Source organism: Peromyscus californicus, unplaced genomic scaffold, assembly GCF_007827085.1.
Source record: "Peromyscus californicus insignis strain IS unplaced genomic scaffold, ASM782708v3 Scaffold_19__1_contigs__length_69161282, whole genome shotgun sequence".
Classification (NCBI taxonomy): Eukaryota; Metazoa; Chordata; class Mammalia; order Rodentia; family Cricetidae; genus Peromyscus; species Peromyscus californicus.
The window spans coordinates 16,562,993-16,579,093 of record NW_026294491.1 but is presented as its reverse complement, the minus strand read 5'-3'; the positions used below and the strand labels follow the sequence as shown (position 1 = coordinate 16,579,093).

The 16,101-nt window shown below is 45.6% G+C and overlaps 1 protein-coding gene across 6 annotated transcripts in view; it reads left to right on the top strand.

The window, feature by feature from the left end:
• Window positions 1-16,101, top strand: part of Fam13c (family with sequence similarity 13 member C) — a 112,047-nt gene that overhangs the window by 61,632 nt on the left and 34,314 nt on the right. For all 6 annotated transcript variants that reach the window (XM_052744742.1, XM_052744737.1, XM_052744738.1 and 3 more), the window contains one exon: window positions 15,291-15,441. In XM_052744742.1, the coding sequence (XP_052600702.1) occupies window positions 15,291-15,441 (151 nt within the window). The remainder of the gene's footprint in view (window positions 1-15,290; window positions 15,442-16,101) is intronic.

Genomic DNA, 16,101 nt, shown 5'->3' with positions numbered 1-16,101 from the left:
CAAAGACCCAGTCTTCAAATTACACATGACTCATAGTGGAAAGAGTTGCGAGTTTTAAGGAAAAGAGCTGTGAGCCTGAATCAGCACACACACTCCTCTTCCGTTCTGTGAGTAAGCAGAGTGCTCTACGTGACGCCACAACAGATCGTTTCGGTGCTCATGACTGGAAAGGTGATATGGCTGCAAGAGCTTTCCAGGCTCTGGGAGAAGCTGGTTCTAGAGATTGGCAATGAAGGGATTACTGAGATGGCTTGAGCAGTTGCTAAAAGCTCTGTTTGCAAACCCACTTGTCTGCTCTCCTTCACTGCATCATGTCTGCAGAGGGCATGAACTGTATGTGCATGGGCCTTAGACTTCTGATTAGAGACCTGGGCCAAGTCCAGGGTAAGGTGGCTCCATTGAACCAGGTGTGGGAACACAGAATAACACATGTGCTCAGAGTGGTTTTGTTCCAGGCCATGGGGCAGGCTGTCTGTGCAGGCTCCCGTTCTTCCGGGCAGGCTCTGCTGTGATGAAAATTTGGGACTTGGAAAGAGATTGTAGAGAGGCTAGAAGCGGGGGCAGCAGAAGTGAGGTCAAGACCTTGGTGTGAGGGATGGTGTGGTCACACTCACTGCTGAAAACATCCCGGAGAGTGAAAAATCTAAAATGTATATTAAACTTAAGAGAACACTAAGCTCTTTTACAAAAGAACTCTATTACATTTCTCTAAGTGATTGTCCAATGGGGCGTGTGTGTGTGTGTGTGTGTGTGTGTGTGTGTGTGTGTGTGTGTGTGTATTATTGTTTTAATGAATGCAGAATGTACATAGAGAAAAGTATTCCTAGGAAGTGTATGACCAGTATCACTTTTCTCCATCTGTCTGGAGTGTCTAATTTTCGATTTTGGGTTTCTTGATAGGATTCTGGTCTCTATTCTATGCTCTTCAGGTGCCTCTAGGGCTGTGAATCAGCGTTCAAACACGCAACTGTGTATCTGCCATTCACCCAAGCTGCCTGGTTCTGTCCCTGTAAGATACCCAGACTGGAAAAGGGTGTTTCTCACCCATTTTCATCTTCTGTCTGGGCTATTCCACCATCTCCATAGTATGAATAGATCATTAGATCCAAAAATTACTTTAAAGCTAGAATGAAGGGAAACAATGGTTTTTAACCCCCTATACCTCGTAAATTCCATGTCTGATTTCAATTTCCATGAAGGAACCAACAGATTGATAAAGGAACCTAATGGAGCCTCTCTCCACCAAGCACTCATGCTGTGCTGGGCTTTTGAGAGACTGTTAGTTGGTTCTAGCAGGGAAGTGCAGCTTCTCATGTTCCATTGACTGAAGAATGGCTCCTCTCCATAGCAGAAGGTTAGCTTCCTTGCTTGGCATGCTGCTTTAGGCGAGGGATACACAAAGTGATGGGGAAGAGAAGGGATCAATTAGCTAGCCACCCAGAGCAGCTGCGTCAACCCTGGTGACCCATTGGGTGGCAGATGTCACAGCTCTTACCCAAACCCTAGATTAGATATCACAGAATATCAACTAATTTGCATTTCGGATCTGTCGGACTGGACAGGCCAGGGAGGGGACATTTCACATTCAAGCAATAGCAGAATACCATTGTAATTTTCAGGGCTGGTCTATGTGGTAAGATATAGGTAATTATGAGCATGAAACCAATACTCCATCATCTCCTGATCTCAATAAAAAGCTTAACTCTGAGCCATAGTAATTGTGCGAAGGTGATACGCTTTTAAGTACTCATAAAAAAAAACAACACGAAATGTTACTCCTCCCTTCTTCACACAGGGCTGTTGCAGAGTATCTGTTGAGTTATGTTTGGTTTTGTAACCCAGCACCAGCCTCAGCATTATATGCCTTGTTTCTCCAGTATAAAGATAACTTAATTCTTGAATTTTGTTAAAAGCGGAACAGTGGAACATTCGACTGCTCTTTTTGGCCTTTGCACATGTTTGTATGTGTGTCACTGTGAGGACGTATGCTAGCTTGTGTCCATATTAGCATCTAGAATGTATGATAGAGATATTTTGGTACCAGGCCATGCAGACCTGGAGAAGGTACAGTTATCTCTTGATATCCTTTGGGGATTGGCTCCAGGACCCTCACCCCACTTAAAAAGAATGCATGGATTGCTAACCCCTTATGTAAAATGGTGTGGTATTCATGAGCAACCTTTGCACAGCTTCCTGTGTACTATATATCGTCGCTAGATTGCTTATTACCTGATACAAGATACATTCTAAGTGAGTTATTGTTATACTGCATTGCTAAAGTAATACAGGTTCTGTGTGCATCAAATACAGACAATTTAAAAATTATATTGTTGACCTGTGGTGGGTTGAATTCATGGATGCAAAAAATCACAAATTTGGAAGACTTTCTTTGCTGTTGGATTGAAATGTCTTTCTTCTTCAAAATAGCTTTAATTCTGAGAAAATAGCCTGTGAAAGCCTTCTTGGAGACTCCTGTGGTGGTTGAGAAGTATTCCTTCTGTTAGAATAGACAGCTGCACTTTTCAATTTAAGTGAAAACCTAGCCTATAAAGTTGGGTCTTAGTTCAGGTTCTATTGAAGAATGTTTTGAAGTTTCTGAAATTCTTTTCCTGTGACAAAAGGTCAATTATTTCAAGCTGCAATAGTAACATTATTTTATTGAAAACATATCTGAGCATTTGGGACTGGGACTGGCTCCATGCTTGGCTAGATCCTAGGATTAGAAACTCATTATGGAAATTCATCTCTGGGCTTCTTTTACTAGCTTGGTTTTATCTTTTGGCCAGCCCCTCCCTAGTGACATATTATTCTTACATCCAGTAATCTCAGTACATACAAGTTTTCTAATTTTTTTTTTTTTTTTTGAGACAGGGTTTCTCTGTGTATCTCTGGCTGTCCTGGAACTCGCTTTGTAGACCAGGCTGGCCTCAGAGATCTGCCCCGTCTGCCTCAGGAGTGCTAGGATTAAAGGTGTGCGCTACCACACCCAGCTGAGTTTTCTATTACTGTTATGGTGTAATGATTTGCCAAGATCTTAACAGTTTCAAACACTCATTTATTAGCCCCACTGTATAAAGCAGCTGGAGTCGCTCTGCCCAGGGTCTCATGAAAGAGAGATTAAGGCATTGGCCAGGCTGAGTTCTCATCTGGAGTAGGGGCCATGCACAAGCTCCTTCAGGTAGTTGGATCACTCAGTTTCTTGTACAAGACTGTCTTCTCTGCCCCTTTGCAGCTTGGCAGCTGGGCATAGCATTCAGCTGCCAGAGTCTGCCACATTCAGCTCACGTGACTCTCTTCATCTTCAAGTCAGCTATAGCACTTGAAATCTGCCTATGCTTCTAATTCCTCTGAGGATATCTTCTGCACCCAGCTGGAAGAGACGCTGCTTTTAAACATCTTCCTTGATTTGACTAGGCACACACAAATAATGGCTGTGTCTTTGGCCAGCTGAGTTAGAGCTCAATTACCTTGGGGGTGGGGTTGGGGGTGGGGGTAAGCCCTTCATAGCAGTGCATAGATGATAAGTGATTGAATAACCCAGTACAGAAACCCTAGGGTTATCTTTAGGGTTCTGCCCGCCACATAGTAGAATTACAGTCTTCTAAAACCAGAAAGTTCTGCAAAGCCTTATCCTTGAGTCTCTCATTCATGATGGTGGCATTTGTCCTTACTAAACTATTCTATGACCTTGGGGGCCTGGAAGGAGCCGATTGGCTGGATGAGGCCCCTATTTGACACTGGGAATGCTGTTTGGAGAAGATAGATAATTGGATGCTGGTCTCTGGAAGCATGAGCTCCCAGGTAATTTTCCTCTTGGCTGGACCCCTGCAGGATGCCACTGGACTTTTTTTTTTTTTTTTTTTTTTTTTCTGATTTGGCTTTTGAGTTGAGGTAGAATGACCTTGCTCCCCTACCAAGGGTTCTTCCTCAGCTGGAGCAGTGTCCTGTGATTCATTTAATTTTAGCCACCGCTTGTTGTCGGTGTCAGCGGGGACCTCTTGTGGCCGGCGTTGTCACGGCATGGGTCCTGGTTCTCATTCCCAGGTGAAAGAGGCACACAGCAAAGAAACAGGGCGGCAGCTAGGCCTGGTATCCTGCCCTGTCCTTCAGAGGCCACTCTCCGTCCTGGCTGCTTATTTCCAGGGAAGTGAGGTCTGGAGTTGTCACCATCAAGGGAGCGCCAAATGGCACTGTAAGAAAAGAAGCCATGCCAGCTAGTGTTCACCTCCTCCTTCTTCCTCCTCCTCCTCTTCCTCCTCCTCCTTCTCTTTCCCCTTCCCCTCCCCCCTCCTCCTTCTTGTCCCTGTCATTCCCTTCCCCCCTTCTCCTTCCCCTCCCCCTCCTTTTTTTTTTTTCCTGATACTCACTTGGAGAAGCAGCTGACTCACATGTTTGCTTCCTGCTTATCAACTGTCCCCACTTTCCCCGCTCAGCTGTGGCGTGGCGTCCTTTGCTCTTGTTCTTTGCTCCCGTGGGACATCTCCATCCTCTCCCTTGTTCTTCCCTTTTGTATTTATTCCTCTTCGGGCTACTCATTGCCTCCACCGTGTGTGAGAGCTGAGAAGGGGCCATCCAGTTCCATAGCTGTTAGGGGGCCGCCTGTGCTGCTGTTTCTGCTGCTTCGTGACGGAAGGATAAATGTGGAAACAGCGTGGGCCGTGGGCTTTCCACGAAAGTAAAGCCTATGACTAGCTCTTTCATTTAATGTAAACATGTATATGTGCCTGTGGGTCCCAAGACCAAATTTTGTCTGGGAACTTTGACTGTTGGGATTTTTTCCCCCCTTAAGAAGTAATTATTTCACCGGTATTCATTGAGAGGCAAATGTATACCCAGCCCCAGTGTTGTTAGGAAGAGTAGAGCAGGGGCTGGATGGACAAATGAACCTGTCACCCCAATACCTACCGTAGAGCAGTGATTCTCAATCTTCCTAATGCTGTGACCCTCTAATACAGTTCCTCATGTTATGGTGACCCCCAACCATAAAACTATTTTTGTTGCTGCTTCAAAATGTAATTTTGCTGCTGCTATGAATCATAATGTAAATATCCGTGTTTTCCAATGGTTGTAGGTGACCCCTGTAAAAAGGTCATTTGAGGGGTCGTGACCCACCAGTTGAGAACCACCGCTCTAGAGCTTGGCTGTCCTTGCATTGGCACTCCTTGCGTGTTAGGACATTGCCTTTCTTAGGGCTGCAAAGCTCAAGCTTCAGGGCCGGAAGATGAGTTTTCTTATTATCTAGCAAAAGATTAGTATTTGAAGAAATAGCTAATGGTTTCCAGTGTGACCTTTCATCCTTAATGACACAAGAGCATCAATTATTTCGAATGACTTCCATCAGGGGAGTTACTGGTTTCCAATATTCAGCAGCATGTGGAATGTGAGTTAAGGTAGTGTTTTCAGAAATAAGAAAGGGTTGGGGACAGGCAGAGATGATGGTTTTCTCAGTGATACAGAAATAGTTAGGTCAGTGAATCTGCCATGTGAGTGCAGTACCTCTGGAAGCCAGAAGGGGCCTCCCTGGAGCTCCCCTGGAGCTGGAGTTTTAGGAGGTTGTAAGTTATCTGGTCTGGTGCTGGGGACTCTACCTGGGTCCTTCTCCAGCTCAGTGAGTGAGTCATCTCTCCAGCTCACTGAGGTCAGTGTTCAAGAAGATTGTTTTTAGACTGTTGTAAAATGATCCAGAAATGGCCACACACAACACACACACACACACACACACACACACACACACACACACACACACACACACACAACCATGTGAGCAACAACATAGAGTAACTGTGAACTTCACCTGGTAAAAACAGCTAGTGTTGTAGACCAAGGAGTGGGTTCATCATAACACCCCTGCGTTTCTGCAGCAAAGTCCCCAGGGAGTGCACTCTGTAAGCAACACCTGTGGTCTTCTCTGTTTAGGGAAGGAAAAGCCTTCCCGAGAGCACCTGTGACTCAGAATGTGAGATTATGAAACAGCATTTTCTCTCATCTACTTGGCTTGTTTGTGCAGTAAGGTAAGGACAGCAAGGCTTTCCCCATGAGATGAAATGTTCCCAGGCTGAAGTCCTTTGGCTGAAAGGAAGCGCGGGTGTGCTGTGGTGTGATGTTGCTGTGTTGTTCCTAGTTTTCAGAAAGTGCTGACAGGATGCATTCAAGACTTGGATACTTTGGTCAGCATTCTGGCTTCTTGATGTGAGTAGCTGCTGCTTAGATAAAGAAATTCTGTTAGGAAGAAACCGAGGGCTGGAACATTCTTCACAGAAGGAAGCTGGACTGTGTGAGCTGAGGTGTGGCCTGATGCAAAGCGTACTGGGTTATAAGTATACAGTCGCCAGGGAGACTAGCTACAGCCCAGTGTCTCTACAGGGAGAGAGAATTGGGGCTTCTTTGTAGAGTGACAGTTCCCAACCTGTGGGTTGAGACCCCTTTGGGGGTTGAACGACCCTTTCACAGGGGTCGCTTAAGACCATCAGGAAACACATATACTTACATTATGATTCATAACAGTAGCAAAATTACAGTTATGAAGTAGCAACAAAAATAATGTTATGGTTGGGGGTCACCACAACATGAGGAACTGTATTAAAGGGCCACAGCATCAGGAAGGTTGAGAACCTCTGCATTGGAACCCTCAGCACTGGAAGAAGCTCCATTTTGTTCGGTGAGAACATTGCGAGGCTATCCGTAGCACACTGGGAGGTGACCTCTTGATTTTGTGCACCTCAGATTTTATACTTCCTAGTGTGGGGATCCCAAGGAAGGCTAAGGCTAGAGACAGTGAGAATCGCAGAGTGCTGGGGCTCAGGGAGAATTACTTGTCTCTGGGCTCTGGGGTGTTAAGCCGGGAACCAAGGTACCATTTAGGGTGGGTCAGGGCCCCAGAAGATGGGGCATTATTTCTCAAGATATAGACCTGGGGCACTTGTATTGAGGTGATCTTGTTCCAGACCTCCTAAATCAGAATAAAGATGGATGTGATATGAGGAATGTATATATTTTTTAAACTCCTCAGTGAGTTTTTTTTTTAAAATAACCTTGAAGTTTATTAATCAGAGCAATAGAAGGTCTTCAGATTAGATGCTCAGAGTCTATCTTCTCCAAGTGCCAGCTAAGGGTGAAAAAATAAAACTGGTAGGTAATAGCAGTCTTTTTTTCTGATTGACTCTGCCACACAGTGCGCTCATAAGCATGACAAATGGAGATATGGTTCCAGCCCTTAGGGAGCCAGAAAGAGCTCACAAACAAGTAGACCACTGTAGTGATTGCCACATTACCAGGTACAGACAACTTGAAAGAGGTAAGATTCCTTTCGGCTCATGGTTTGAGAAGTGTTCAGTCTGTCATGGCGGGGATAGCATGACAGAAAGAAAAGGGAGGGGAGCTCTGGTGCTCATCAGGCTTGCTGCTTTCCCCCCTTTTCAGTGTGCTCCCATAGGATGATGTCAAAGAAGATCTTGGGGGCCTGGGAATGTCGGAGCAGGGAGCAGATGAATGAACAGATACAGAGGGAGGGTCTCCTGTGTTTGTGGATTGTGTATGTGGGGTTGGGAGTTTATGCCCATGATCATGGACATGGAGGGGATTCGAGCAGTTGGTGGATGTCTGGGAACTGACCTGTATGCCGAGTTTTCAACAAAGTTCCTGCTCAGTCTGCATCACAGCAGCGTGAGATCTGCATATACTTCGTGGAAATGTAAAGGGATGGATGGGAAGGTGCCATAGAACCCCTTTCTAGAAACCACATGTGAACGTTTCCCCGCTCCATAATTGCATACTCACAGATGAAGGCACCTTAAAATAGTTCTTATTATCCATCCCACCTGTGTGGGTGTTCTCTATCTTAGCCCAACCGAAGTGAGACCTGAGTAATTGCAGTGAAGAGAAAATGAGTAAAACAAGATGCCTACTTTCTGTTGTGTGAAAAAGAAAAGTTAACTTGAGACAACCACACCTAGGTTGTGCAGACTTCTCTCTAGCTGGCTTCTCCCATGGCATGGTGGAGAGGCAGGGGTAACTGTCATTCCCAAGAGGATCATTGCCCGAAGCTCAATCTCCCTTCCGATTTGAGATGCCCTACTATGGAGACTTTGGAAGTAAACCTGGGAAAACATCAGCAGTAGCAGAGCCATTGTCTAGGGGCACCATGGTCTTGTAGGGAATCGAAGTCGTCTGTGAGAAGGGATTTCATAGCGCTCCTTTGTTTTTCTGTAGAAGGGAAAGTCTGTCTTCGTGTGAAAGGTCACTAAGTCAGGTGTGACTGATGAGTGACAAGGCAGAGTTGTCACCCTCGCCTTGGGCTTTCCGTTTCTTTCTGGCGTGCTTGGGAAAATAATGTCTGTTGTCCTTTGTTGGCTCGTCAGCTGTTTCCTCACTGCACTGTAAGCTCCAGGAGGAAGAAGCTGCTGTCATTCTCTTAGCCTCCACGCGAGCCTAGTTCTCCTTTGAGCAGTCAAGCGGCATGTGGCTAGCACCTTTTCACAGAGCCTGCCAGGACAGTGAGGTATCCCTAGGCCTTCTTGTGATAGCGCTGCAGTGCACACTCCATACTTGTGTTAATGCAGATATATATGTTACCTTGGAAAGTTTATGTGTTTTCGGAAGAAAAGGACCAGACACTAATAAAGATAACTAGCCCAGGTGATCCAGCCTCAAAATGCCTCTGTTGCAGTGTCCTCAAAAATCTGCATACAGAATAACTACAAAGCTGCTAATTGAGATGGTCCAGCCTCACAGACTACTCCAGCCAAGACTTCATATAAGTCCCATGCTTTCCCATAACACAGAGACTGGACCACAAATGATAGAGCTAGCTCTCCCAGGACTTGACCATTATCTCAATTTTCTCAAGGTCCCCTAAAGATGCTGTCACCCCAAGACAAGCAGTCTAGAGAACACAACACCCACATTCTCAAGAGGTGGGATGGGTAGTTTTGGGTCATTCAGTGGATTATGGATGTTTGTCATCATTTGGTGGGGGGTTGGTTACAAGTTATTGATCATGGTCAGGGAGAAGCTGATCAAAAGAGATTATATTCAGGGATCTTGTTCTGAAAAGAAAAAAGGGGTATATAGGAATGATAGGGTAGAAGGGTAGATTATTGAATCTACTTTAAACTGAAAAGCAACTATTATTCTCATTGGTATGGATTTTTGTATATTGATACAGATTTAAGGTTATTTTTATTTTATATATATGTATATGTTTCTTCTTTGTTTAAGGTATTGTACCTATGCAACTCATTTAATAATGTAATGTAAATTTCTAGACCTTGAAAGTTATTATTACAAACTATTTAGGATAATTAAGAAATACAGGTTAGTATTAGTACTCTAACAATCAAATTTGTGGCCATGGTAGATATGTTTTCAAGGTCAAACATATATTTTAGATAGACAGATGGTCTTCAAACACTTCAAAGACCTTACAGAATATGATATATAAAATGTTTTAATAACATAAACCTTTTCATGACAGTGAGACACATCTGCTCCTGGCAGCACCAATTTACTTCAAAAAAGGATGATGGGCATTGAAGAACCTCCATTTGGAGTTTGCTTCCAATGTGGCAAAGCTAACCATTTGGGCAAGAAACTGCCCTTGCCTTGACTGTTGACAATATGCATCTGTCAACTTTATAAGTCCATTTTGACTGTATAACTAAACTGTAATATATTCCAGTATATAATTCCATGCCATATGAAAGGATGGCATATAATAATGTCTTGAGGACTCTGTAGCCAACAAGATTTATCATGTCTCACCCAGTCTCAGAGCTTGTTCCCATGTCGAGGGATCAGCGTACACGTCACCTGTCCTGTAGTCTTTCCTGGCTTTTTCCTTTATGTCTGTAGCCAAGATCCTCAGGAGGTCTCCCCCAGTCAAATCGGATCTTTATTAATTTTGAAGAGAACCATAACGTTTTGTTTCCCGTGGAAACAAAGACATAACCTCTCCTCCGACGCAACACATTTCCCATTCTGAACTTCCATTTTGAAGCCAAGACATCCCTAAAGTATATTCAACAGTCCCTTCCACAGTCGGTATCTCTCAGAAGCTGCCATTTTCTGTTCATTAGCATTTAAAAAAAATTTAAAATAGCAAAACATCATATAAGGTCCAAACTCCCTTTGTTACAATATTTCCCATCCTTATGTGGCTTATCCTTTTTTTATATTATTTACTCTCTCTTTAAAGACTTTATTACTTTTAAATTATTATTATGATTGTTATTATTATTATTATTATTATTATTATTATTATTTGTTTTTTTTGAGACAGGGTTTCTCTGTGTAGCTTTGCGCCTTTCCTGGAACTCACTTGGTAGCCCAGGGTGGCCTCAGAACTCACAGAGATCCGCCTGGCTCTGCCTCCCGAGTGCTGGGATTAAAGGCCTGCGCCACCACCGCCCGGCCCTGTTAGGATTATTTTTATAACTGTCTACACTAATTTTCTACTGTACCTATTTAAAGGTTTGCTTGGTCTGGACTGCTTTATACATGCCTGCAGCTATGCACTTGCCATGTTCTCTGACGCTTGAGCCAAACCTTAAACTGCTAAGCCACAGCTAGGCCCTCCACCTCTAGCACACGACCTGACAGCTGGCTCTGCCCACTTCGGGTCAGTGAGAGGGGAGACTCATGCCTGTGGGCTGGCTGGAGCCAGTCTATCTACCCCAGTGTTTTTTCTAGTCTCCTTGCCGCCAAGTAGCGTGCAGCCTGCTGCTCATAAGCCCCATTTAAATGTTCTGCCTCTCAATGCCCTTTGAGCCTACCCGAGAGACTGCTTTCTCACGCCCTATGTGGACATCCTGCCTCCATGTTGGACGCCACAACTGCTTGACACTCCGTACCGTTTCCAGGTTATTTCATCCAATCTCTCTCCTAGATGGGGTCCAGAAGCTTCTGAGTCTGATGTACCCCTGTGTATTGATGTCCCTTGCTGCTCATGTAACGTGAGACCTTTGGTTCAGCTCCAGACCCAAGTCTGGTACCCATTGTCCCGGGTTCTGCACCTCCATCCTCAGTGGATGCTCGATCTTCTCTCCACTCAAGTCAGAAGGGGAGTTCAAAGTCATCTCGAGTGAGGTTCCTGGTAGACAGGTGCAGAAGTGACACCCTGGGAGGCAGAATGATGAGTCACGACTGGTCCATCATGGGGCCTGTCCACATGGCCAGACCTCTTCCCAGCAGCTGGCGTTGGGGGGCATTCCAACCTGACCCGTCCTGGAGTGATGGCCACTTACTGGCACTTCCACAAAGAACTTTTCTCACCTTCCCTCAGTTTACCTGGGGGCAGCCCTCCCAGCAGTGGCCATAACTCACTACTGTTATTTTTTTATTATTATTTTCTTTTTTTCTATTATCAGCTTGATACAGTACAAATTTTTATCCTAGTAGTGAAATTACTGTTTTTTTTTGTTGGTTTGTTTTTGTTTGTTTGTTTGTTTTGCCTCTTTTTACAGATGAAAAATCAAAGTTTGGAATAGCCAGGATACTTGCCCACAGTCAGGCAGGATGCAGAGCATAGTGGACGTTCCCTGTGGTTCTGTGGGATCCTGAAAGCCATCTTTTGCTTTGCAGATTACACAAGAACACATAGTAGCTTGAGCCAGGCTACTGGCACCACATTAACAAAAAGCTGAGAATGTGTCTCTGTTAGAATGCTTGCCTAGCATGCAGGAAGCCCTGGGTTCTGTCCCTCCACTGCACAAAACCAGGCATGGTAATACATTCCCACAGCCCCACAGCTCAGGATGTAGAGTCATGAGGATCAGAAATTGAAGATTATCCAAGGTGACAGTTCTAGGCCAGCCTGGGCTACATGTGTTGTTGGTTATTTTTTCTACTCTTGCTCTTTTGTCTTTGGCCTTTTGGGGGCCCACTACCCAGCTCCCAAATAAATCTCAGATAGAGGCTTATTCTTAATTATAAATGCCTGACCTTAGCTTGGCTTGTTTCTTGCCAGCTTTTCTTAATTAAATTATCCCATCTACCTTTTGCATCTAGGCTTTTTCCTTTTCTTCTTTCTATATATCTTACTTTCACTCTTACTCCATGGCTGGCTGGGTGGCTGGTCGCTGGCGTCTTCCTCTCCTTGCTCTCTTGCTCCTTCGTCTACATTTCTATTTTTTCCTCTCTGCCTGCCAGCCCCGCCTATCTTTTCTCCTGTCTTCCTGTTGGCTGCTCAGCTCTTTATTAGATCAATCAGATGTTTTAGACAGGCAAAGTAACACAGCTTCAGAGAGTTAAACAAATGCAACATAGACGAATGCAACACATCTTTGCATCATTTCACAAATGTCCCACAGTACAAACAGATGTAACACATCTTCAAATAATATTCCACAACAACATGAGACTCTGTCACTAAAGAAAGAAATGGACATGTCCACCTCCTTTTACATAGAATTCTTTAAAAAGTCATCGTACAATACATTCGATATGAAAAATATGCCATCTCAAGCACTTTTAAGCATACAGTTCTGCAACACTAAGTTCATTCTCTTTGTGGAGTATCCTTCGTATCTACGTCTCTCGACATCACACAGAACTGAAATTCTGAACCCATGAAGCAACTCCCTCCCTTCCCCAGCTGGTCCTGGGGAAATTCTGCTCTGCGTCCTGTCTTTATGACTTTTCTACTCCCTTACTCGGTGGAATTACACAGGATTCAGCCTTCTGGGACTAGTTCATGTCACTGTGTGATGGCCTGTGTCAGTCAGGATCTTCCCCTTGAATTTTGAGACCTGTTCTTTGGAAGTTCATCCATGTTTGGGGTATCCATTTATCTGTCCATGGACACCTGGGTTCTTGTACCTCGTGTTAGTTTTTGAATGGTGCCATTACAAACTACCACAGACTGGACAGCTTCAACTGCAAAACAAAACAAAACAAAACAAAAAAACAAAACAAAACAAAAACATCGGGAAATTCAAGGTCAAGGAGCCAGCTGCCTTGGTTTTTCCTGTGGCCTTGCTCCTTGACTTGTAGATGGTTGCTTTTAAATGGGATGCTCATAGAGCCTTCCATATATGACTGTCCCCATGGTCTCTGGCTTTTATGAGGACATCAGTCTTATTGGCTTGGGTTCTGATCCTTATGGCCCCTTTTAGCTTTATTTACATCTTTAAAGGCCCCATCTTTAAGAGTAGTCACATTGAGGAAAGAGTTTCATTAGAGGAACTGTGGAGACAAAATTCAGCTGCAACACTTCTAAGCTCTGGAAATGCTATAGATGTGGGTGTGTACAGACCTGTCCAAGCCTTCACTTTCAACTCTTTTGGGTACATACCCAACAGTGGAGTTGTGTTATATGGTATTTATATTCTCAGGATCAGGGCCCACCATGGTATTTCCTACAGTGACCAATCATGTCACCTTTCCATGACATCGTCTAACTCTTCAGTGCACTTTTGTGCTTTTTGAAGAGCCCACCCTGGTGTCCTGGTGGCAGGTTTCCTTGAAATCATCCTTGGTGTCCACCAGCTGATCCGTTGCTAATGACTAGATTCTTCTGGAAACTTGGTGCCTTTGTTCTTTTCTACTTCTCTCAGTAACCTTGGGCTCTCAGCTGCTAGAGACATGTCCAGAAAGGAGAAGAGGGCCCTGGAAGTCATCTACTCTCAGGCCATAGTGCTTTGTCTGAGCTGGGGTTGTTAGGAATCACCTCTGAGGGCTGATGTTGTTCCGGTCAGCTCATGAGCCTATCTGTGCATGGTGGAGGAGGGACCTGAGCTGCCGAGGTGCCCACTGACTTCAAAATGTCCGGGGAAGTTTCAGACATCCCTCAGGGAGCGTCGTGTAAAGACACTGCTGTAGCATCCGCTCAGTGGATGAGGGCATGAGGGGGCGGGGCACGGCTGGTACAGGTAGAAGGGAGAGAGTGATGTGGGGGGAGATGCTGGGGTAGGTGTGCATATGAGAGTGTATATAAGGCAGGGGTGTGAATTAGAGGCACAGTGTGAAGGAACGGGGGTTGATGTGCAGGTATTGGACATGCATGAAGGAGAGGAGAAGGGTGTGGAAGTGTATGTGTGGATAGGCGGAAGAGTGGGGGGTTTTTATATTAGTATGAGAGAGTGGTAAGTAGAGTGCGGGATGTGTGTGTAGAATAGGGTATGTAAGTGTGGGTTGAGGTTGGGGTGAAACGGTGCATATGCAGTGTGAGCGAGGGCATTTGGGGGTTAGGGTATATGTGTGTGTGCGTGGTGTTAGAAGCAAGGCTGTGGGAGGTTGTGTGTGTGTGTGTGGGTATATGGGACAGGCAGGGGTGGAGCTGTAGAGTGGGGTGCTCCAGTGTGTGCCTGTGGCATATGTGAGGGGGGTGAGTAGTGTGAATGTGCATATGTTGGAAGGTTTGGGTAGGAGAATAACCAATTGCCCTGCTCCCCCTGGCCGCCCTGCCACAGCTGGATGGAGGTGGGTGGAATTGCTCCTGTGACCTGCTGAGCTGTCCCACTGTGGGGTCGCAGTGCCCAGCAGGGACTCAGGCATGACTCATATTCACCTGCCTGGGGGAATCAATGTGCTGGACTGCTGCATCATAGGTGCGTCAGTCAGTCTGCGTGACTTGTTCTTACTAAGAAGAACCTGGGAGAAATTTCAAGTGCGACATGAAGGGGTAGGCGGGAGATTGGACCGTAGGCTGGAAAGGATCAATTGCTCTCCCTCAAGTAGCTAAGTTAGGCTAAAGGGAACAGTGCTGTCTCCCTAGACTCTGTTCTCCGGAGGAGGTAGCCGCAGCATCCCCTGCAAGAGAAGTAACTTTAGAAGCCCGAGTGTGCAGCTGGCTGAGGGAGCCCAGAAGCCCCTCCTGCACGCCGGGCAGCCTCTGCAGCAGTAACTCTTTGTGTGCCGCGGTCTGCCGCAGTCCCGTGTCTTGGAGGGACCATGGCTTTTATGAATGGTAGCCTGGGAGTGGCCTAATATCTGGCTCCTGATGTCAGCCCAGTGAGTGAAACAGTTGCAGTGTGTAAAGCAAGCCTCTACACTCGGGAAGCAGACACCTTCTGAGATTGGCTCTCCAGATGCAGTGTCTCTTGCTGACGAAATCACAGGTCCCATGTGTCACAGATAAACCGTTTACGTTAGGATTTCAATGAGCCAGAAATTGAGGCTGCACGTGGACCAATGCGCATCTGACTCGGGCACCAGCTCCTTTCCCTGAAGCAGCTGCAGCCAGCCGGAGACCCTTTTCCTGCCAGGCACCGGAGAAAGGTGCTGGAGAGCTGTAGACCCGGTGCGTTGTGTTAGGCTTCCGCTTAGCTGGCTTCATGTTCTGCTTCTGTTGGCAGAATTCCTTGCTGAAGCTCCAAGCCCTCGAATCTGATCTGTGCTCCGCGTTTCTGACGGGCCAGGAAGAAGATGGCCAGGTGCACGGAGTTAAGGACCCAGCCCCAGCTTCCACCCAGAGTGTGCCTGCCGACAACAACGTCGATTCTGCAGGTAAGAGGCAGAGTCTGGGGATGCCCCAAATGATACTCTGGAGACAGCTCAGCCTTCACCTGGACTCCTGGGGGAAAATGATGCAACATCAAAGCCCAAGCCGAGGGGCTGGTGAGAGAGACCGTGAGAATTTAGGATTAGCTGCAAGGCAGACTTTACTGAAACCATAGTCGGCTGAAAGCACCGGTCACTTCTTGTCATTTTTCTGGTTGTTCTGTGAGAAGGAGAGTTCTTTTATATTACTGGATGTAGATGGTCTGGTCTGTCTTGAAACCTAGCATGCTTTTGAGTTACTGTGGATTAGGGGACTTTCAACCCCACTACCCTCTCTCTGTTTAACTGATTGTACAATGATCATTCAATAGAGAATGCAGGGGTGAGTGTTAAGCTCTTGGCTCATTCTAATCATGTATCCTTGTTCTTCTTGTTCTTGTTGCTTCTGTATTTTCATTTCAAAAAGTCTCAAAATGTGTCTGATTCTCTCTCTCTCTCTCTCTCTCTCTCTCTCTCTCTCTCTCTCTCTCTCTCTCTCTCTCTGTGTGTGTGTGTGTGTGTGTGTGTGTGTGTGTGTGTGTGTGTGTGTGTGTGTGGTTTTTTTTCTAGTTTTAATCCCAGAGATGGCTGATTGGCTAGCCAACAGAAGGCAAATTAATGCTCTCA